Source organism: Canis lupus, chromosome 22 (genome assembly GCF_011100685.1).
Source record: "Canis lupus familiaris isolate Mischka breed German Shepherd chromosome 22, alternate assembly UU_Cfam_GSD_1.0, whole genome shotgun sequence".
NCBI classification, from domain to species: Eukaryota; Metazoa; Chordata; class Mammalia; order Carnivora; family Canidae; genus Canis; species Canis lupus.
In genome coordinates, this window is record NC_049243.1 from 7,771,388 (window position 1) to 7,794,161 (window position 22,774).

The 22,774-nt window shown below is 37.6% G+C and overlaps 1 protein-coding gene across 3 annotated transcripts in view; it reads right to left on the reverse strand.

The window, feature by feature from the left end:
• DNAJC15 (DnaJ heat shock protein family (Hsp40) member C15) overlaps positions 1–22,774 on the reverse strand; it is a 76,585-nt gene that overhangs the window by 44,597 nt on the left and 9,214 nt on the right. For all 3 annotated transcript variants that reach the window (XR_005376284.1, XM_038569627.1, XM_038569628.1), the window contains exon 2: positions 1,506–1,557. Coding sequence is in view for 2 of the 3 variants with exons in the window: in XM_038569627.1 (XP_038425555.1) it covers positions 1,506–1,557 (52 nt within the window). In the remaining variant the exon portion in view is untranslated. The remainder of the gene's footprint in view (positions 1–1,505; positions 1,558–22,774) is intronic.

Here is a 22,774-nt window from a genome sequence, read left to right on the forward strand (position 1 = left end):
TGATGCCACAAAGACCAAGAGAATCTGAACCATTGGTCTTCTAGATTTTTGTTTTTTTAAAGATTTTATTTATTTATTCATGAGAGACAGACAGAGAGAGAGAGAGAGGCAGAGACACAGGCAGAGGGAGAAGCAGGCTTCATGCAGAGAGCCCGACATGGGATTCGATCCCGGGTCTCCAGGATCACATCCTGGGCCGAAGGCAGTGCTAAACTGCTGAGCAACCCGGGCTGCCCTAGATTTTAAAGTGTTTATTGTTAAGGTGCTTTAAAAGATAGTTGTGTGAAATTAAATATCATATAAAACAAAAAAAATTTTTTATGTCCCATTTTTCTACTCGATCTTACTAAGTCCATATAACCACAATAGAATGTAACTTCACTTGAAAAGAAGATCTGAGGGATCCCTGGGTGGCGCAGCAGTTTGGTGCCTGCCTTTGGCCCAGGGCATGATCCTGGAGACCCGGGATCGAATCCCACATCGGGCTCCCGGTGCATGGAGCCTGCTTCTCCCTCTGCCTGTGTCTCTGCCCCCTCTCTCTCTCTCTCTCTCTGTATCTGTCATAAATAAATAAAATATTAAAAAAAAAGAAGATCTGAAACACAAAATTGTGGAACTTGAGACACAAATGCTAAAACAAAAAATGTAAATCTTTATCAACAAGATGCTCTCAGATTAATATCTGACTAGGAAATAACTATGCAATTTAAAACTATATGTTAATGACTAGAAGAGACAGCAATTTTGCTTTAAATTTTTACAGCTATTCTTTGGTGAGTAGTAAAAAAAATTCTCCTGAGTTTAAAAGGAAATTACACCAATGTGTTAAAAATGAAGTAATTAAAAAAAAAAAAAATGAAGTAATTAATACATTCTGGGGGAATAACTGCTCATCAGGAAAAGTGACAGTTCAAGAAACATATAATCTGACCTGCAAGAAAAAAAAATCAATATGGAGGGATCCCTGGGTGGCGCAGCGGTTTGGCGCCTGCCTTTGGCCCAGGGCGCGATCCTGGAGACCCGGGATCGAATCCCACGTCGGGCTCCCAGTGCATGGAGCCTGCTTCTCCCTCTGCCTATGTCTCTGCCTCTCTCTCTCTCTCTCTCACTGTGTGCCTATCATAAATAAATAAAATAAAATAAAATAAAATTGAAAAAAAATCAATATGGGAGAATAAGGGAATCCCATATCACTTACACTGCTCTATATTAAAAAAAAAAATTAAAGTATACTATAGCTTAAACTAAAAAAATGCCAGGAAAGTCAACCATTATTGGAGCTAGTTTTCCTAGCTTCTATATTGTTAATTTTCTTCACTACACAGTTTATCTAGGTTTTGCTACACTGACAAATGTTCAGTGACTATAATTGGAGGAAACAATGAGAATGTATGTCTTAACCCAAACCTCAGAATGTGGAGGGTCTCCTCATGAATCACTACAGAAGCTATTTGGAAATATTTCTCCTACAACATTTATTGCTAAGTATCCTTTATTTATCTTACCTGCAAATGCAACAGCTGCAACACCCAGTCCTATAGCTATCAAATTTCTTGCCTATGGAGGAAAAAACAATTATCACTTACAGTCTTACACACCAGCTCTTTTTAAGTAAACCATTTTAATAATGAAAATAATTATGTTAAAAAATTTTTTCCTCAAGCTCTGCTGTGAAGAATAGAACTTCTTTTAACCTTTAGAGTCAGGCAGCCTGGGTGGCTCAGCAGTTCAGCGCTGCCTTCAGCCCAGGGCGTGATCCTGGAGACCTGGGATCGAGTCCCACATCCGACTCCCTGAACAGAGCCTGCTTCTCCCTCTGCCTGTGTCTCTGCCTCTCTCTCTCTGTGTCTCTCATGAATAAATAAACTCTTTAAAAATAATAATAATAATAATAATAATAATAATAATCTGTAGTGTCTATGGTATTCGACCTATTGTGTACTATATATTTAGCCAATTTTCAGTGAGCTAAAATTATTTTTGTTTAATTCCCATATATTTGAATTCATTCTATCCAAGAGCTTTTATGTTACCTATTGTAAAATATTTTCTGTATTCTTTTTTTAAAAGACTTTGTGTATTTATTTTTTGGGGGGTGGGGAGCAGGAGAGGGACAAGCAGACTTGGCACTGAGCACAAAGCCAGACATGAGACCCAATCCCATGATCCCGAGATCATGACCCGGGCCAAAACCGAGTCAAATGTTCAACTGACTCGGCCACACAGGTGCCCCTGTAAATTATTCTTAATAATGGGTTAAATATACTTACCTTCTACAAAGGTAAAAAGCACATATTTCCTTTATATTTGCAATGCTCAATGGCATTTGCTGTTTTTAAAAATTTGATAAAACATTAGATCTATGTTTAGTAAAGTCAAACTGCCAAAAATTAGTAAAAATTATGAATAACTTAGAAGTCAATTTATTTCTACCTTTCTAGACCAACGTAAAAAATTTTAAAGAGCCAAGAATTCAGAATCTAAAGTTATGAGCTCATTCTGATAAAAATCTATTTTAAATTAGTTATATATTCCATATTATTCTATGCTCTTCCCCTTTGCTATCTCAGAAAAATATTTAAGTCACAACAGCAAAGGTTTATGTAGTAAAGATCAGTGATCCCTCTCCCCCAAACATCCATTCTCCCTTTTTTTTCTCTAGGATGAGGAGTTGCTATTTTTAGGCAGACATATTTCCAAGGGTCCCTTAGACTATGGCTATGTTAACTAAGTGTTGGTTTATAAAATAATAAGCAGGGTAGTACGCACAACTTGAGAAGTCCTTCGTGGGACAAGAAAAATGTCTTTCTCCTTTTCTATTTCTCCTTCTGCTGGCTGAAACACAGACATTCTACAGCCATCTTGGATAAAGAAGGAAAAACTGTTGGATGAAAGGCGACTATGTCCTAGATGATCATGGAGCTGCCATAGCACCCCTGGACTGCCTTTATTTATATAGGAGACAGAAATGTTTTTGTCTGATTTGGTGAGAAAGGTAAATCCGTAAGATCAAGGAAAGGCCATAAAAATAAAATCTAGTATAATCTCAGGAGGGAACAGAATGGATTCATTTCACATTGGTGCAGAAGTAGTAAGATAGAGGCTGAGACTGGAGAATGATAAAACCAAAGAGCCCTATAGACATCAGTCTTCAAGTTAGTAAGGGAATACAAATCTTAGGAAATCAAAGCCCCAAGTCTTCAAGGGAACACTCTATCATGAGAAACACCAGAAAACAAAGAGCAGTTGTATGAAGGTACTCTTAACTTCAATATCTAGTAGCTTTCTCATAGAAATCTAGAACTCTTCATAGACAAGATGAAGTTTGTCTACAGCTCTCAGTTCTTGTTCTAAGATATACCTTTTCACCAGGCAGTAACACTGGAGCACCTTAGTAAAGGAAGATTCTTTCCCTGGCAGAGGGGAGGAAGCCTAGAGATAGTTATCCAGAGAGGTAAAAAATATCCAGAGAGTTTCCAAAGTTCCTTTCAGGTTGTCTAGACAGGTTGCCCTGAATAGAAAGGAAGGGAGTACTGATTTTAAAGAAGATATTCTGTTGAGGTATAATTTTGCCATTTTCTAGAGCCTCTCTGAGGCTATATAGTTTGAAATTTCCAGTCTTATTTTCCACTGGTTCACTCTAATGAACCTCAGTCCAAACAAACTACTCAAATGTTTCATGTGTGAATTTCTTCTCCTTCCTTATAACCTTATGTATTCTTTCATCTGACTAGAAATATTTATCTTTGTCTACCCAGATATAATTTGTTAACACTTCAACCTAAATCTACCATAGAATGGAAGAAATCATTTGCAACACAAAACAATGAGCACATATCCAAAGACATAAATAGGATTCCTCCACATTAATAATAAGTAATTAATAATCTTGGTATCCAAGCTTGACTATAAAGTCAAACACTGGAAAATGCTTTACTTACATTAAAGAAGATACAGATCAGTTCCAGTTGTATGCATCAGTTGGCTAGTGGGTGCCCCCAGCAGCTAAATGACTAACAGAAATGGGCCTATAGGCACCCACCCCTCTGGTGGTATAATAGAAGGACCTTACCCCTCTCTACCCTACATTGTCCCTGGAGTCTGAAACACTGAAAGCTGAGGGCATACGAAAGCCATTGACTATGCTTAAGCAGAACAAAGAAACACTCAGTAAGCCTGGCACCAGGAAAGATAACACCACAAAGGTGGTAAACCCAGCACAGGCTATGTTAGCTCCTCATCTCTTAGTGGGGAAGTATTCCGAGCATAAGGCTGACTTTTATTTGGCCAAGTGGGATTGAAATACTGTGCACAAGAGACAGTCCTTCCCAACAGGAAGCATTAGCAGAAAAGCAAAAGGTAGAAGGATATAGAAGTAATGGTACAATTTACTCTCACCCTATTTCCTCTTTGGCCACAGCTCCTATTAAAGGGCTCCTCTTCCATGCCTACAATTGTCATTGGGTTCTGGAACATAATTCTGATCCTCTTGTCCCTTTCCTTGGGTGGATGTTTCCAACCACTGCCAGGCCCTGGGTAATTCATCATTCATTTTTGGTTACCTTAAACCATGCCCACCTCTGCAAATAATCCCTTCAAATAATCTTCAAAAAAAAAAATCATTACTACCAGGACCCTCACTAATACAAACATTACTGTACACCAGTCACTATACTATGCACAAGGCAAAGGCCTATATGAAATGAATCCTATGTAGGACATTGAACATGATGGGCCTCTAATGTTTACATTAATCTCCCAAAGACCTTTATTTTTATCCTTATTACAACATTTATTACACTAATTTATAGTTAAATGTTTTATCTCCTTTACCTTTTCTAGATAGCAAGTGTCTTTCAAATATCTGATGAAATCTATGGATCACTCCTTAAGCCATAAATATATGCACACAGCAAAATTTGTATATATAGGGCAGTCCCAGTGGCTCAGCGGTTTAGCGCCGCCTTAAGCCAGGGCCTGATCCTGGAGACTCAGGATAGAGTCCCACATCAGGCTCCTTGCATGGAGCCTGCTTCTCCCTCTGCCTGTGTCTCTGCTGCTCTCTCTCTCTCTCTCTGTCTCTCATTAATAAATAAATAAAATCTTTAAAAAAAATGTATATATAATTTGAAGGGATCCAAGGGCTTCTCTGAAGCCATTCAGTTTATAAGCTCCAACATGAGAATACCTGTAAGAAATATATAAATAAAGCTCACTAAAATCAAAAAAGGTATATCATTTATCTTTGAGCTCCTACAGCACATCAGAAACCTGCTATATATATTTCATTTTTCATTTATTTAACAAGAAAAATAATAGTATAACAAAATAATAATATAAGAAAAATGTTGATGTTGGAGTTAACATCTCTTTCTAAAGACTAGCTTTACAGAAAGATAAACATGAAAGGCCTTGCAACCTTTAAAAACAACAACAAAACCAAACCCAAATTAGGTAGATCACTGGAGCAAATAAAAATATTCAATATATGACCAAAAACTGTGCAATCAAATCTTATTTATCCACAGTGAATGGACAAAGTATACCACAGCTCATCAAAAACTCATTTTCCTTATTGGAATTAAAATTCCTTATTGGAAGGGAGGTATATCTGATTTACCTCTGTAATGGTATTTGTAATTAATGTGATATTAAAATATAATTATGGATCCCTGGGTGGCGCAGCGGTTTGGTGCCTGCCTTTTGCCCAGGGCGAGATCCTGGAGACCCGGGATCGAATCCCACGTCGGGCTCCCCGTGCATGGAGCCTGCTTCTCCCTCTGCCTGTGTCTCTGCCTCTCTCTCTCTCACTGTGTGCCTATCATAAATAAATAAAAATTTAAAAAAAAATAAAAATAAAAAAAAATAAAATATAATTATTTGGAAGTTGAACTCAACTTGAGATTTTCAAAAAATACCATATATCTTACATAATCAGATTTTACACCCTGAAATAACAAAAATCTTTCTTATAGTTTTCAATGGAAATACTAAAACTATTAGATGCTTTTAAGCAATTAAAACTGTAACCTTAATTGGTCCAGAATAAAAATATGATCAATTTCCCAGAAAAACTATTTATCTATACGTAACAGTTTTCCATTCATTACAAAATCATTGGTATTTTTTTCAGACACAAACTGAGAGAACTCTAAAACAATAAATTCCCCCAGTCCTCCACATATGTGAATGACCCTCACAGGGAAAAGAAACGATCTAATTGCAAATATAGAAAACAGGAAGTACAGGAGAGCGAATCTAAAATCTCAGCAAGCAGTTCACACACAACTCTTAACCACGCCTTTATTTGACTTTAATTTTTAAAAGTAAAATAACATGTAAAACATTCTAAGGCTTTTAAATTGCCCATGGTTCATTTGGCATAACTGTGTAAATATCAGAGAATTCCATCAACATCTCTAATTTACCACTGTTGAAAAAAATTTCACATATGCTTTATTATTATGCTATTTCACATTTACTTAAACTTCAGGATTATATCCTCAGGCTAACAGGATCTAATTTATTTCTTTAATATATACAACATCATATCTGATCCAGTGTCAAGCGCATGGTATACTTCAATTTTTATTCTGAATGTTTTTTAAATAACAATTCTTTAAAACTAAATTGCCAGTAACTGACAAAAACGAGACTGAAAAGACAATTTAAAAGCAAAATGGTGAATCAAGCATAGTGTCAGTACCACAGGACAGTCATTTTCTAATAACGAGGCATTAACCAGGTTAAATGTCTAAAACTGCTTATGCGACTGAGATTGACACCATAGTACATCTGTGGGTTTACACAAACTAAAAGAAAGGTGTGTATATACCAGTACTCTGGCCCAGTCAAAACTGCCACAGGTGTCATACATACATTGGAGAGAAGAGATGGTAAATGTGAATGCCATATAAGGGTTCTTGTTGCTGGTTTTAAAAATATCCACAATACTGCCTTGGGCAAGTTTTCGTTTTAAACATTTTTTTTGAAGACTCAGATATATATGGGTTTGGAAAGTAGCTAGCATTATCTAGGCCGGCAGAGATCTAAATACATTCTCAGATACATTATTCTTTTCTTTTTTTTTTTTTTTCATTATTCTTTTCTGTATAAAATTAAGCTAGCACAGTTGTTGTTGTTTTTAAGATTTTATTTATTTATTCATGAGAGACACACAGAGAGAGGCCGAGACACAGGCAGAGGGAGAAGCAGGCTCCCTGCAGGGAGCCCCATGTGGGACTCAATCCTAGGACTCCAGGATCACGTCCTGGGCCGAAGGCAGCACTAAACCGCTGAGCTACCCGGGCTACCCAAGCTAGCACATACTTATAGAAGCTGATCTTTCTATAAAAACATGCACATATAAGAACAACAAATACCATGATTTTACTCATATGTGGAATTTAAGAAACAAAACAAATGAACATACAGGGAAAAAAGAGAGAGAGAGGCAAACCAAGAAACAGACTTTTAACTACAGAGAACAAACTCATGGTTACTGGAGGGGTGGCAGGGAGGGATGGGTAAAATAGGTGATGGGGATTAAGGAGCGCACTTGTGATCAACACCAGGTGTTGTATGTTAAATGATGGAGCACTAAATTCTACACCTGAAACTATTATTACATTATATGTTAACTAACTAGAATTTAAATAAAAACTTGGGGAAAAATGTGCACGTATATACCTAAGAACTAAATCAGTTACACATCAGTTAAAAATTTCACCAACTAATTGTTTTACAACTGGTCTATCCTGGTGTTTGGGAACGGTGGTCTATATAAGAGAAACAGAAAATATTCTATTTACTCCAAATTTGGAAATTCAGTTTTTAACAATTTCATTATGGTCACCATGAAAAACAAAAACAATATGTTTACACATAACAAAATTATGTGATATTGGCCAATGTTATTTAGTTCTTAAAAATTCATGACAACTCTAGGTTTTATCTGTGAAAATGCCAAAAAGCATAGTTCTCACTGTATTACCTATGACTATACACAAAGCATGAATATTTTAGATACTAAAATGTTCAGGCATCTGCATAATAGAACTGCAGAAACCAATGAATGATAAAATCTCAACCAAATCATTGATTAGTTTCAAATTGGTTGGAGAGTTACCATAGAGATCCTTATTCCTAAGTTTGGCTAAAGAAAAGTCTAATGTCCACACTAAATGCCATTGGAAGAAAATTATGGCTTCTGATGTCGGCTAGTCTTTAAATCTGCTTAATATCATCCTCCTTCTCATCCTCATACCATTCCCCATTCCTCTTTGCCTTTGGTATTCTAAATTTGTACTTTTTTAAAATAAGACTTCATGTTTTTCATCCATGAAGCAAGCATGAACTCCCTCAACCTTCCACCTTGATTATCCACACATTCCACCCCTGAATGTATGGATAATCAACCCATGGGCTTCAAAGTTAATTGGACTCAAAATCCAAATCAACATTTACCAGTTCTGTTACCCTAAGCTGATTTGTCTGGGCCCATTTCTTCATCTATAAAATGGAAATGTGGATACCTACATCATTAGGATGCTCAAAATGATTTATGAGGCAAGGTTATGAAAAATGATCAGCACACTGTTTAAACATGGTAGATCTCTGCTAGTCCTTCTTTACTCCCACGTCTTTACTTTTATTCTTTTCTATTCCTCTCTGCTCAGTCCTCCTGGAAAATTCCTACTTACTCCTCAACAAATAGCTTCAAAGTCATCCCAGTGAAGCTTCCCCCTCTCCCCCCATTCATCTCCTCAACCAAGCAAACCTCTTTAGTGTCCCCACAGGATTTAACAGATTACAATACATGGTACATTATTTAATAATGGTTTTACCTATCAATTTCAAATTCCTTCTAAAATATGAGCTTTCTGGAAGATGGGACTGTTTATCTCTTTGGAGTTTCAAAATCTAACAAAGTACCCAGTACATAGCAGGTTTTCAAAAATTTGTATAATGAGATTAAAAGAACCTTTAAGAAGCTTCCCCACTATCCAGATACCTTTTAGAGTTTAGATGATTTGTGTACTATATTCCATCTGCTAGTGAATGGAATTAAATTTGAAATGGGAAAATATAATGAACAGTGGTCATCAAATTTAACTAAGAAACTAACACACAATCATGTCTCTTAACATCCTAGACCAGGTAAACATATCCAAAAGTCTCACAGATGACCAAGAAAATGAAATAAAGAGTAATGTGCCAGGTAAATTACAATACAAAAATGAAGATAATTCACAGGTCCACATAGGAAAACATGAAGACAAAACTGAGTTGTTTTAAAAAGAAAAATAAAGAAACTTCCAATAAAAGAGTTAGGTACTTTTCAAGTAGCTATTTGGAGGCTATCTCTCATCTTTAACTGGTTGACTGATTTCAATAAATACTCAGTGAGCACCTACTATATTATATGCCAGTCACAATTCTTAGTTCTGATGATTTATCAGACAAAATCCTTATCCTTCTGAAGCTACATTTTAGCACAAGAAACAGACATTAAGCAATATAAATCAGGAAAATATATAATAGAATGTTATGTGCTGTGGAAAATATTAAGCAGGTAGAGAAGTGGGTGTGTATTTGTATATCAAGAGTGATAAATTTAGATACAGTAAGCAGGGAAAGCTTCACTGAAAAGGTGACTTTTGGAGGAAAAAAAAAAACCTGAAGAAAGTGGAGAATCTATGCCAATATTTAAGGGAAGATCACCAGGCAGGCAGAATAAGTATGAAGGTCTCAAGGCAGAGGTATGCCTGGGGTGTTTAAGGAATATCCAGAAGGCCAGTGTGCACAGAGGAGAAAGTGAGAGAGGAAGAAAGGAATATGGAATGAGGTCAGAGGGTAACACGGACAGCAGATCATGTCTACTTGGCCTTTGGGGTCAACATAAGGACTTTAGTTTTGGGTGATATGAGACATGATGGTTTTAAGAAGAGGCCTAACATTATCTTATTCAGAATTCTAAAATGATCACTAGTTGTCATGTTAAGAAAAGACCTGTCAAAGCCAGAGGCATGGAGAGGACTTTGGAGTGTATTAAAATAACCCAAGAAATAATGGTAGCTTGGACCAAAGGGATTAGTGATCGAGATAGGGAAAAGTGGTCAGCTTCTAGATATACTCTGAAGATAAAGGCATTAAGATTTGTTGAGAGATTGGATGTGAAGTATGAGAGAAAAAGAAGAAACAGTGTCCACTGACAGATGAATGGATAAAGAAAATGTGTATATATACAATGGGATATTATTCACCCATAAAAAAGAAGGAAATTCTGGCATTTGTGACAATATGGATGAATCTGGAGCACGTTATACAAAGTGAAGTAACCCAGACACAGCAAGACAAATACTGTATGATCTCACAATTATGTAGAATCTAAAAAAGTTGAACTCATTGAAGCAGAGAGTAGAATGGTGGTTGCCCGGGGCTGAGGGTAGGAGAAACGGGGTGATGTTGATCAAACTTTCAGTTATAGGATGATTAAGTTTCATATTTGAATTTGCTAAGAGTAGGTCGTAAGTGTTCTCACCACACACACACACACACACACACACACAGAGTGAAGTGATGGATGTGTTAATTAGTCTGATGTGGTAATCATTTCACAATATGTGTGTGTGTGTGTGTGTGTGTGTGTGTGTGTGTGTATCTCCACCCTGTATACCTTAAATGCAATTTTTGTTTGTCAATTATAATTCAAACAGATGTCAAGGTCATTGCCTTAAAAAACTGATAGAACAGAGTTGCCTTTTGCTGAAAGCAAAGTCTGTGAGACAACTGGGGTCAGAGGAAAAGGAGGTCATAAGTTCTCATCTAAGAATGAAGATGAGACTGGTTTTTCACCTGGACTGGTTTTTCTAAAAACATGCCATGATGAAAATGATAAAGCCCAAGCAAAGCAGTATGTGAATCTGTAACACTCAGGGAGAAAAAAGGTCTCATTTAAGAATGAAAAAGAAGAATGGGCAGGTTGTCTCAAAAAAATTCTTTCTTTGTTATCTTGCAGTGACTCAATTCTCAAGGGTTAATCACAAGCAAATCACTTTTTGCTGAACTCAGTGTTTTATGTTGTCTTATTATTTGGTTCAATTTCTACAAAGAAAGCTCTTTGAATTTAAACAACCTAAGTGGAAAAAGAAAAAAGAAGAAACAAGAAAGACTTGGCAAATCAGCAGAATTTGGGAAAGAAAGGTATTGCACAAACAGATCAAAAGAAAGAGGGGAAGAGAATTTATTCAAGAAAAAGTGTCAGACATGATAAAATGACATTAGGAAGATAATTTTTACAATTACCCTTCCCTAAAATCTTCAAGCTGGCAAGAATTTCACAGATTTTTATATCTAAATTGGACCAAAACACATTAATCTACTTGGCCTTTACTAAGTAGAATAAAAATCCAATGCCAAAAACAAATACATTTGAAACTCTCTCAAAACACTAATTCCCCTGAAAACTTTAAGTAAAAAGGAAAAACAAAGCTAACTACATCTGTATTTGCTCCACTTTAAAGTCACTTCATTTATTTTTAACTGCAGGCAAGCATTCATCTCTACAGTAAGCCTAAAGAGTAAATAAAAGGGCAAAACCAAAACAAAGCAAAATAATAAAACCAAAAGCCAAACATAGTAAGAAACAAAACTCCCAGGCTTGGTCTAATCGAATATTTCTCTACTTTCTAATGTAATTAACAAAAATTCCTCAAATTTATGGGGTGCCCAGGTGGCTCAGTCAGTTAAGGGTCTACCTTCAGCTGAGGTCATGAATCAAGGGTCCTGGGACAGAGCCCCAAGTCAGGCTCTCTGCTTCTCCTGCTTCTCTCTCTCCCTCTGCCTGTTTTCCCCCTGCTTAAGCTTGCTCTGTCAAATAAATAAAATCTTAAAAAACAAAATTTCCCCAAACGTACATCCTTGCTATACATAGTGATTTATGTATTTATGTTATTATTGAGGAATAAATAATCTTTTAAGTACTGTTTTGCATTTCTTCAGTGACCCACTGATGTAAATCTTGTCTCTGCTTTCTCCTAATAAAATAAGCAGGCTTTCTTTGTTTACATTAAATGTAGCTAGTCAAAGTCCTGCCCCAATATCAATGTAGCCCTGGATGCCTCAGAGAGCACAAAGAGCTCCCAGGATCATCATAAGTTTGCCAAACCAGGCCGTACATTTGGTTGCAAATCCCTAAATCCAAAGATACTGTGATGGTTCGTTTTCTATGTCCATTTGGTTAGGTCAATGAAACATTGATCTAGGTGTTGCTGTGTGGATATTTTGTACATGTGGTTAGTGTCTACCATCAGTTGCCTTTAAAGGAGTTTGTCTTTGATAATATTGGTGGGCCTCATACAATCAGTTGAAAGGCACTAAGAAGAAAACTGAGGTTTCCTTGAAGTAGAAATTCTGCCAAGAACAAACTACTGTCTGAAAGTTTCCAGCCTGCAGGCTACAACTTTCTTAAAAGATGTTATTTATTTGAGAAAGAGAAAAAGAGTGAGCAGGAGTGGGGGGGGGGGGGGGGTCAGGGAAGGGGGGGTCATATAGTGGTCAGAGGGAGAGGGAAAAGAAGGGCAGAGAGTCTAACCAGGGCTCAGTCCCAGGACCCTGAGATCATGACGAGTCAAAAGCAGACCCTTTACCAACTGAGCCACCCAGGTACCCCGGCCAAAAATTTCAGACTTGCCGGTCCACACAATTATGTAAACCAAATCATCAAAATAAATAATATATACTACTTGGTTCTGTTTTCTGAAAAATCCTGATATAGATTTCTGCTGTGTTTCAGCTTTTAGAATATCCCCTTGATTCATTCATTATTCACTAATTGAGCATCTGAACACTTACTGTGGGTGTCCACCACAGACTAGGAGTACTAGGGGTAAAGAAAGAGATCAGTAAGATGACCTCACAAAGGTTACAAATGGATAGAAAAATCTTAAAACATGTATGTCTCCAAATTTTACTAGCTTGCTTTAGTTATTTTATTTATCTATAAATGTATCTAATTCCTTTGAGAACTTAACTAGGTTTTTAACTAGAAATATTTCTTGGGATAATAAAAATATGCTAAAGCTATTTGTCAATGATTCTCAAAAGTTGATACATAGGACATTTCATTGTTAGGCTCAGATTTTTTTTTTTAATTTTTATTTATTTATGATAGTCACACAGAGAGAGAGAGAGAGAGAGAGAGAGAGAGAGAGAGAGGGAGAGACACAGGCAGAGGGAGAAGCAGGCTCCATGCACCGGGAGCCCGACGTGGGATTCGATCCCGGGTCTCCAGGATCGCGCCCTGGGCCAAAGGCAGGCGCCAAACCGCTGCGCCACCCAGGGATCCCTAGGCTCAGATTTTAAACCAGATTACGGACCACAGGTTATTTGCAAAGGCACATGGTTGTAAACACCATCCCATTTCTCATGTTGCTATATAAATGTGCAAGAACACTATGGTTAAGATCCACTGCTTTGGGATGCCTGGCTGGCTCAGCGGTTGAGCGTCTGCCTTTGGCCCAGGACATAATCCTGGAATCCCAGGATCGAGTCCCACATCAGGCTCCCTGCATGGAGATTGCTTCTCCCTCTGCCTCTCTCTCTCTCTCTCTCTCTCTCTCTGTGTCTCTTATGAATAAATAAATAAAATCTTTAAAAAAAAAAAAAGATCCACTGCTTTATACAATTACACGGAGATAACCAGTGTGCTGAGAATACCCTAGTGCACAGACTTTACTAATGTTAACATGGTTCGTCAATTTTGGAACAAGGATGTACTAACTTAAAACTCTAAGTATATAAAATTATAATAATATAGTAATTGGAATTACTTAAAAATTTGTAAAAACTTTTAACACTAGGTTTTAACTTGAAAGGGGAAGACTTCATTTTTCTATCTTTATTACAATTTAGTAATGTAGTAGGGAGCAGCAGAATTGAGAGGCCTAAAGATGACGTTAGCAGATTATTTGACCAGGTACCACCAATAAGACTACTCTACACATTTTTCCTGGGAGCTGGTTCCAACCCTATACCCGGACCATGGCACTTTTTCTCAAAATAAGCTCTCCCTCTTCTGAAGCTGCTGGCTATGAGGAAGGGAGCAGGGGTATCTGAGTCATACCCCTACTGCCCTCACTCACTCTATTAGTCCCTGCCCTTCTGTTTCACCATCTTCCACAAAAAGATAGTATGTTCAATCCCTATCCCTAACACCGAAGCTGTTTGATATATGGCTTTGTGGCTACTAAACAGGGAAAGAAGAAAAATGGAACTACTCTAGACAGGCAGCAAGATTAAGTAAAACTCCCAAATATGAAAGGAATCAATGACATTAGAATCTCCCCTATTCCAGTATCACCACCTCTCTACCTCCCAGTTTATTTCTCTGTTATGATCCCAGACTACAACTTCATAATTTATCTCCCTTACTAAACTGTGAGCTTCTACAGAGCAAGAAGTAGGCTTTATTCATCAATGTAGTCTCAAAATATACTATGGGCTAAATAAAAGTGAATGGTTAATTGACAGGATGGATGCATATGGGGTAGATGGTTAGATAGACGACCAGCTGAGTATTATGTTTCTGGGCAATAGATGACTTCTCAGAAGAACCCAGATAAAGCTGAAGGACAGAGTTAAGGTTCAGCCAGAGGGGAAAATGGGAAGGTATAGGGACAAAACAAAGGTTAGAAGATGAGAAACCTGAATTCTGATTAAGGTTTTGCTCTTCCATCATTGTGACCTTAGGTTATCCCAAACGAATATGTATGTGTGTTGGGGGGCAGGAATCATCTATAGACTATGTTAAATATTTATAAAATGTTAGATACAGATTAGACCAGTTACCTGTGGAATATTTTAAACAGATTCAACCAGACAACTTATGAAATATAAAGTCAACTTCCATCTATTTTAACAATATGGAATCATCTCAATATTAAGCAGACAGGCCAGAAGCAGGCAAGATCTGCAAAGCAAAATTCTAATCAGAAAATTAATTCGGGGCAGCCTGGGTGGCTCAGCAGTTTAGCACCACCTTCAGCCCAGGGTGTGATCCTGGAGACCCAGGATCTAGTCCCATGTTGGGTTCCCCACAGGGAGCCTGCTTCTCCCTCTGCCTGTGTCTCTGCCTCTCTCTGTCTCTGTGTCTCTCATGAATAAATAAATAAAATCTTAAAAAAAATTAATTCAGAATGATACTGAAAAACAACTATGACGTTTGGAAAATACTTGTTAGGAAGAACTAGTGTAGCATCCTTGCTCTGTGTTTCTCAATGCTAAACATCTCAGATCTGTAAATGTAACTTCTGAGACTTGTTATTTGGTCTGAAGCTTCAGATATACCTGCTCTCAAAAGCTGGGTCTTTTTAGGTACTTCAAAATCTAAGAGTTAGTTTCTTTAACTTTCGTCACTGCCCTAAATTTATCTCTTAAGTTTAAGGAATATCCTTTAGTTGTGTTTTCCAGAATTTGGAAGAAAGGAACTTGTTCAGCCAATGGATATCCTTTACCACTTTATTATTGTACTTTTATTTTTTTTAAAGATTTTATTTATTTATGCATTAGAGACACACACAGAGAGAGGCAGAGATATAGGCAGAGGGAGAAGCAGGCTTCATGCAGGTAGCCTGATGTGGGACACGATCCCCGGACTCCAGAACCACGCCCTGGGCTGAAGGCAGGCGCCAAACTACTGAGCCACCCAGGGATCCCCCTATTATTGTACTTTTATTAAATTATCCCTTTGTCCAATGACTTTCTGAATTAAGAGTTCTAAACTATCTCTGAATTAAGTTCCAAATTATTTCAGCCATTCTTCAAATGAGCTTTCCCCTCCCCTCACTTCCACATTCAATACATACTTCTACCTTCAATACATTGGTCTCTTACTAAAAATTTCTATTGACTGTTTTATTTTATTTTTTTTAAGATTTTATTTATTTTTTTTATTTTATTTATTTTTTATTTTTATTTATTTATTTTTTTATTTATGATAGTCACAGAGAGAGAAAGAGAGGCAGAGACACAGGCAGAGAGAAGCAGGTTCCATGCACCGGGAGCCCGACGTGGGAATCGATCCTGGGTCTCCAGGATCGCGCCCTAGGCCAAAGGCAGGCGCCAAACCGCTGCGCCACCCAGGGATCCCAAGATTTTATTTATTTATTCATGAGAGACACAGAGAGAGAGAGAGGGGCAGAGACACAGGCAGGGGGAGAAGCAGGCTCCATGCAGGGAGCCTGAAGTGGGACTCGATCCCAGGTCTCCAGGATCACACCCTGGGCTGCAGGCGGCGCTAAACCGCTGCGCCACCGGGGCTGCCCTCTATTGACTGTTTTAAAAGATGCACACAGAAGTACACACAGTATTCTAGATACAGAGACCCTATACTTTTATACAAAAAGATATATTTGTTTTCCTTTCAAAGCTTCCATAGGGTACTCAATATTTTGTTGGCATTTCTGACTGCAATACAGTAAGTCAAAGTCACAATCATAGAGGTGGAAGAAATGATAGAAAACATCTAGTATAGAAAACTCCACAATTTACAGAGGAAGACACTGAAGTCCTGAAAAGTGACATGCCTTGTCCAAGTTGTAACAGGGATTATCAGTGTCTGCACTAAAACTAAAATAAGAGGTATTCGAATTCCAGACTGGACCCTATGTCTTCAAGCAACAATTTAAAATTATGCCCATACTCTTTAAATTTTTTTTAAATGTTTATTTATTTATGATAGTCACAGAGAGAGAAAGAGAGAGAGGCAGAGACACAGGCAGAGGGAGAAGCAGGCTCCATGCACCGGAAGCCCGATGTGGGATTCGATCCCGGGTCTCCAGTATCGCGCCCTGGGCCAAAGGCAGGCGCCAAACCCCTGCGCCACCCAGGGATCCCCATACTCTTTAAATTATAAAAATCTGTAAATCTTTCCAGCTCATATTCAATGAAACATCCTATCTGACTTTAAAGATTTACTTATTTATTTATTCATGAGAGACACAGAGAGAGAGAGAGAGGCAGAGACACAAGCAGAGAGGGAAGCAGGCTCCATGCAGGGAGCCCAATGCAGGACTCCATCCCGGAACCCTGAGATCATGCCCGGAGCCGAAGGCAGATGCTCAGTCACTGAGACACCCAGGCATCCCAACATCCTATCTGACTTTAACACCCATTCACAAAAACCTTATCATGTCTTATCCTATTTATTAAATTACCTAGAGAACATAATGTCATTTAATTATCTAATGCCAAACTAGATCCTAGCACCAGTCCTTGATGCTCTTGCTCCTTATAATTCCCTACTTCTCATAAAATTTTATCTTCCCTCACCCACCCTCAAGAAGTTATATTTTCAAGACTCTATATTTAATATAAAAAAATCATTCAGTTTGTTAAGTATGGAAGTAGATAAAATTGACTACTTTAATAAGAATAATGGAATTACTCATATTTCCTTCAACTTTTCTTCTGGATAGGGACATGTGGCAATCTGTCATTTTTCCAGTAAAAGGGTCATTACTAAGGCGAGGCATACATTTTAGCCAACAACTCCAAGTCTTACAAGTTGTTGAGGGAGTGATTCAGTGAACAATCTCATGAACTGGTGCTGGGAATTCAAATTGGGACAATCTGTCTTGAGTAATTTCATCATTGGAATCAGCAGCCTTAAATACATTCCAAGTTATCAGGCTCAGTAAGCACAACTTAAAAAAATTATCCTAAGAAAATAATCTGAGAGGTGCATAAAAACTTATATATGAGGAATATTCATCACAGCAGTATTCATAATATAAAAACTGGAAACAATTTGAATACCCAACAAAGGGGTATAATTAAATAAATTAGGGCATATCTGAAATAGGCACTGACAAGTAATATACTGAGGAATGTTTATAGACAATATAATAAATGATTATAGGGATGCCTGAGTGGCTCAGAGGTTGAGCGTCTGCCTTTGACTCAGGGTGTGATCCTGGGGTCCCGGGATCGAGTCCCACGTTGGGCTCCCTGCATGGAGCCTGCTTCTCCCTCTGCCTGTGTTTCTGCCTCTCTCTCTGTGTCTCTCATGAATAATAAATATTAAAAAAAAAAGATTATAATCAGAATGTGCAGCATATACACAAAGGAAAAAGAAAACAGAATGAGATGAGCCAAAATTTAACAGTAGTTATATATTCTTTTCTTTTAAAGATTTTATTTATTCATGAAAGACACAGAGAGAGGCAGAGACAGACAGAGAGAGAAGCAGGCTCCTCACAGAGAGCCCAATGTGGGACTCTATCCCGGGATCCCAGGATCAAGCCCTGAGCAGAAGGCAGATGCTCAACCGCTGAGCTACCCAGGCGTCCCTAGTAGTTAGTTACATATTCTTAGTGCCTACATTTTATCATTTAGACAAAGTCCTAGAATCGCAGAGTTTTTAGGTTTTATTTAAAATTAATAACATAAATTAACATAAAATGTATTATTAGTTTCAGAGGTAGAGTTTCATGATTCATCGGTCATCTATAACACCCAGTGCTCATTACATAACATGCCCTCCTTAATGTTCTCACCCAGTTACCCCACCGCCCCACCCCTCTCCTCAATCACAGATTGTGAAATCAAAGCAATATGGCTTGAATTCTGGCTAGATCTCTACTTGTCAGCACATGACCTCTGACAAATTACTTAGCCTCTATCCTACTGTTTCTCTTTCATCTGCAAAATGAGGATAATAATTACATGTCAATATGAACTTTTATACATTAGAACATTCATATACATCACTTAGTATTTTAGATAGGATAAACATTCAATAAATGATAGCTTCTACAATTACTTTATCATATTATTACACAGTTGTTTCTTTCAAAGTCAGAGAAAAAAACAAAGGTTATTAAGAAAGAAAACACTTGCGAAGATCCCACTTGGTCAGAAGAGTTTCATAACTTAATCTCTTAAGTTAGAAACCCTCTGACCTATTTACTCTCAAATAAACTTTAAAAACAAATTCCTCCTGGCATTCTTTGATAAAAACAAATGCACTGATCTTTGGCATCTCCCTTTTTATTGCTACACTTAATTTTGCACGCTGATCATAAAAATGATGTTGCCACATCTCTAGCTAGCCTCTTCTCTATCATGTACTCCTACAAGCTTTTATTACATTGACTTTAGAGTCCCTGGCAAGTACTCCCTAAACTCTTTTGGCTTGCATCTGATGTATACCTTACCTGCAACACTGTAGCTTTGCTTATTCTTCTTGCTTGGGAAATCATGCCATTTTTTGAAAACTACTTTTACTCCCTTACAATAACCTATTTTACTTTAGGCAACAATTTCTTAGAGTGGTAATGCTTACAGCTTAAATTTCATTACACAGTATTCTTTTCTGCCTTTCTGAGTTAAGGTGAAATAAAATTAACTCTGCTTCAAGGTTTAAGAATTTTTAAACATTATCTTGAAGCATCTGAAGACTCCGAAAATTACCACAAATATCAGGACTATAAATCATTTCTTGGAATTGGATTTCGTCAATTTCTGATATCTAAAATGATAGAGCAGCAATATCATTCAGCAAAAAAGTCAAGGACTTTTCAAGTCAAAATTGGTTTTGTATCCTAGTCCTGCCACTTCTTAGCTATATGACCTTGAGACCACTTTGGTCCTCAGTTTCCTTACATGTAAAATGGTGAAAAGTAACATCAAATTTCTCAGAGTTATTATAAGAAATGGGAAAATGTAATCACAATGTCTGGTAATGAGAAGACATTGACTAAGGGTTAGTTTACCTCCTCAATCATTTGCATGAACATGAACTCAGTACATTCAAGCATATCGTTCTTTTTATCTTATTTTTATATATTCAACAAATAAAAATAGAAAATATTACTAATATTATGGAAGCAGGAAACAGGTCATTTTATAAAACAACATATTTGAAAAGATTAAGGAGCAGTGTTTTGGGGCAAACAAATTTGGAAGAAACTTGTACTGGCCAAAAGTGAATTTATAGTACCAAGACCTACAGTAATACTCTACAAAATCTGAGTCAAAAACCCCTAGGATAGGGATGCCTGGGTGGCTCTGTGGTTGAGCATCTGCCTTTGGCTCAGGGTGTGTCCTGAGGTCACGGGATGGAGTCCACATCAGGCTCCCTGCATGGAGCCTGCTTCTCCCTCTGCCTTTGTATCTGCCTCTCTCCGTGTTTCTCATGAATAAATAAAATCTTTAAGATGAAACAAAACAAAAAAACATAATATACTTAGATATATTATTAAGTACTACAGGGTAACAGAGTCCTTGGTGAGTAAAACTTTAACATCATTGCAGCTAGGCAGTATTTGAGAGAAACAGTGCTGTTTATAGTACCATCTGTAACTGATTTCATGGCTGTTTTCTTTTTTTTTTTTCCTTTTTTTTTTTTTCATGGCTGTTTTAGTTCTTATCCCTTAAGTTCTATATACCTGCTACACAAAACTATTTTTTCAGTTTGGTGGTGGTGATGGTTGTTAAATTCTAGGTATGCCAAAAGGAAGTGAAATCATTCCTCGGAAGATCACAAGAAACCATTCAGAGGAACATACAATATATTACTTTGTACCTGGAGATAGGCATCACTGTTCACTGACCCAATAAGATTCTATAACAAACTTGAAATATAATGATAAATAAATACAGAAAGGTTGATGAATTTCTCTCTTTGATTTCACAGTCTGCTGGCATCCTCGATTAGCAATCCCTAATAGCAGATATTGAAAAATAAAAATAGGGACACTTGGGTGGCTCAGCGGTTAAGTGCCTGCCTTCGGCTCAGGGTGAGATCCTGGAGTCCCAAGATCAAGTCCCACATCGGGCTTCCTGCATGGGGCCTGCTTCTCCCTCTGCCTGTGTCTCTGCCCCTCTCTCTCGCTCTGTGTCTCTCATGAATATATAAGTAAAATCCTTTTTTTTTTTTAAGATTTTATTTTTTATTTATTCATGAGAGACACAGAGCGAGAGAGAGGGGCAGAGACACAGGCAGAGGGATCCCTGGGTGGCGCAGCGGTTTAACGCCTGCCTTTGGCCCAGGGCGTGATCCTGGAGACCGGGGATCGAATCCCATGTCGGGCTCCCGGTGCATGGAGCCTGCTTCTCCCTCTGCCTGTGTCTCTGCCTCTCTCTCTCTCTCTCTCTGTGACTATCATAAATAAATAAAAATTTAAAAAATTAAAAAAAAAAAAGAGAGAGAGAGAGAGACACAGGCAGAGGGAGAAGCAGGCCCCATGCAGGGAGCCTGATGTGGGACTTGATCCGGGGTCTCCAGGATCATGCCCCGGGCTGCAGGCGGCGCTAAACCGCTGCGCCACCAGGACTGCCCAGTAAAATCTTTAAAAAGATAAAATAAAAATAAAGACAAACCAACAAAACAAAACAGAGCATGGCTGAAACTGCAGGAGAAACGGCACATTCTCTGGTGGACTAAAAGCACAGCCACTTTACCCCAAGACAAGGAAATCTTTTACTATATGACTTCATCAGCTATACAAGGGGAAGATAAGGAAAATGGGGACAAGTTGGGTAAAAGGATAAAAATGAAGCTATTAGGTAGGATCCAGAGCTGTGACCCAGGATGAAGTTTCCTATACAAGCTTCTTAGAGAAATGCTTGATTCTAGGACAGGGACAGGAAATATATAAAATGAGCCTAGACCACCTTATAGTGCCAAAAGTAAGGAAGTACTCAAAAAAAATAAAAAAAATAAAAAAACACACCTTATAGTAATGGGGTATGTCAAAGGTGTATAGGAGCCAACTGAAAGAGATGCCAAGGCCAAAGCTAGAACAGTCTGAGCAACAAAATAAACAATACTGAGTTATAACCCTAAGTATAAATATCCATGAATCCTGACCAATACAAATAAATGATTGAGTGAATAAATAAGGGAATAAAGACAAATCTCCTGTGCAAAAAATTTCAAATAATTTCATAAAGAACTCCACCCTCAAGGAGTGGAAGCATAACTCCCCACTCCTTAAATATGAGCCACACACAGTGACTTCCTTTCAAAAAGTACAGCATGGAAAGGGGAAAAAAAAGTTAACTTTACAGTGGAAAAACTAGACAAATACTACGTCATCAAATTAGATCAAGTTTAACCTAAACAGTGAGAGATGATGTTTATAGTATGTGCCTTACATAAGGACAAATTCCAGGACAGGTGCATTCTGCAAAATATCTGACCAGTATTCCTCAAATCTGTCAAGATCATCGAAACCAAGGTTAAGTCTGAGAAACTGTTACAGCTAAGAGGAGCCAAGTCAGACATGAAAATTAAATGTAATGTGATTATCGTGGATGGGATCCTGGAACATTATTAAAAGGACAGTAGGCAAAAACTAAGAATCTGAAAAAAGTACAGACTTTGGTTAATAGTGGATCCAGCAACATTAGTTTGTTAATTATAACGACGTACCATACTAACAAAAGATGTTAACAGAGAAAACTGAGTGGGGTGCATAGGGATTCTGTGTGTTATCTTTTTGCTTTTCTATAAATCTAAATCTATAGTTGAAAAAAGTCTATTCCATTTTAAAAGGGAAAAAGTGTTACACGTGGTGATTGGGTTTTCATGAGAGCTAATAATGCTTATTTAATCTCTAATAGCATTTAAATAATATTCAGAGAGCATAAGACAGTGAAAATGGAGTTCCTGAAATAATATTCTGCTTTACACTGTGAGTTAAATAGACCTCTGCGGGCTAAAGGGAATGTGCATCATTTATAAAATAGTGTTTTGTAACAGTGCTTT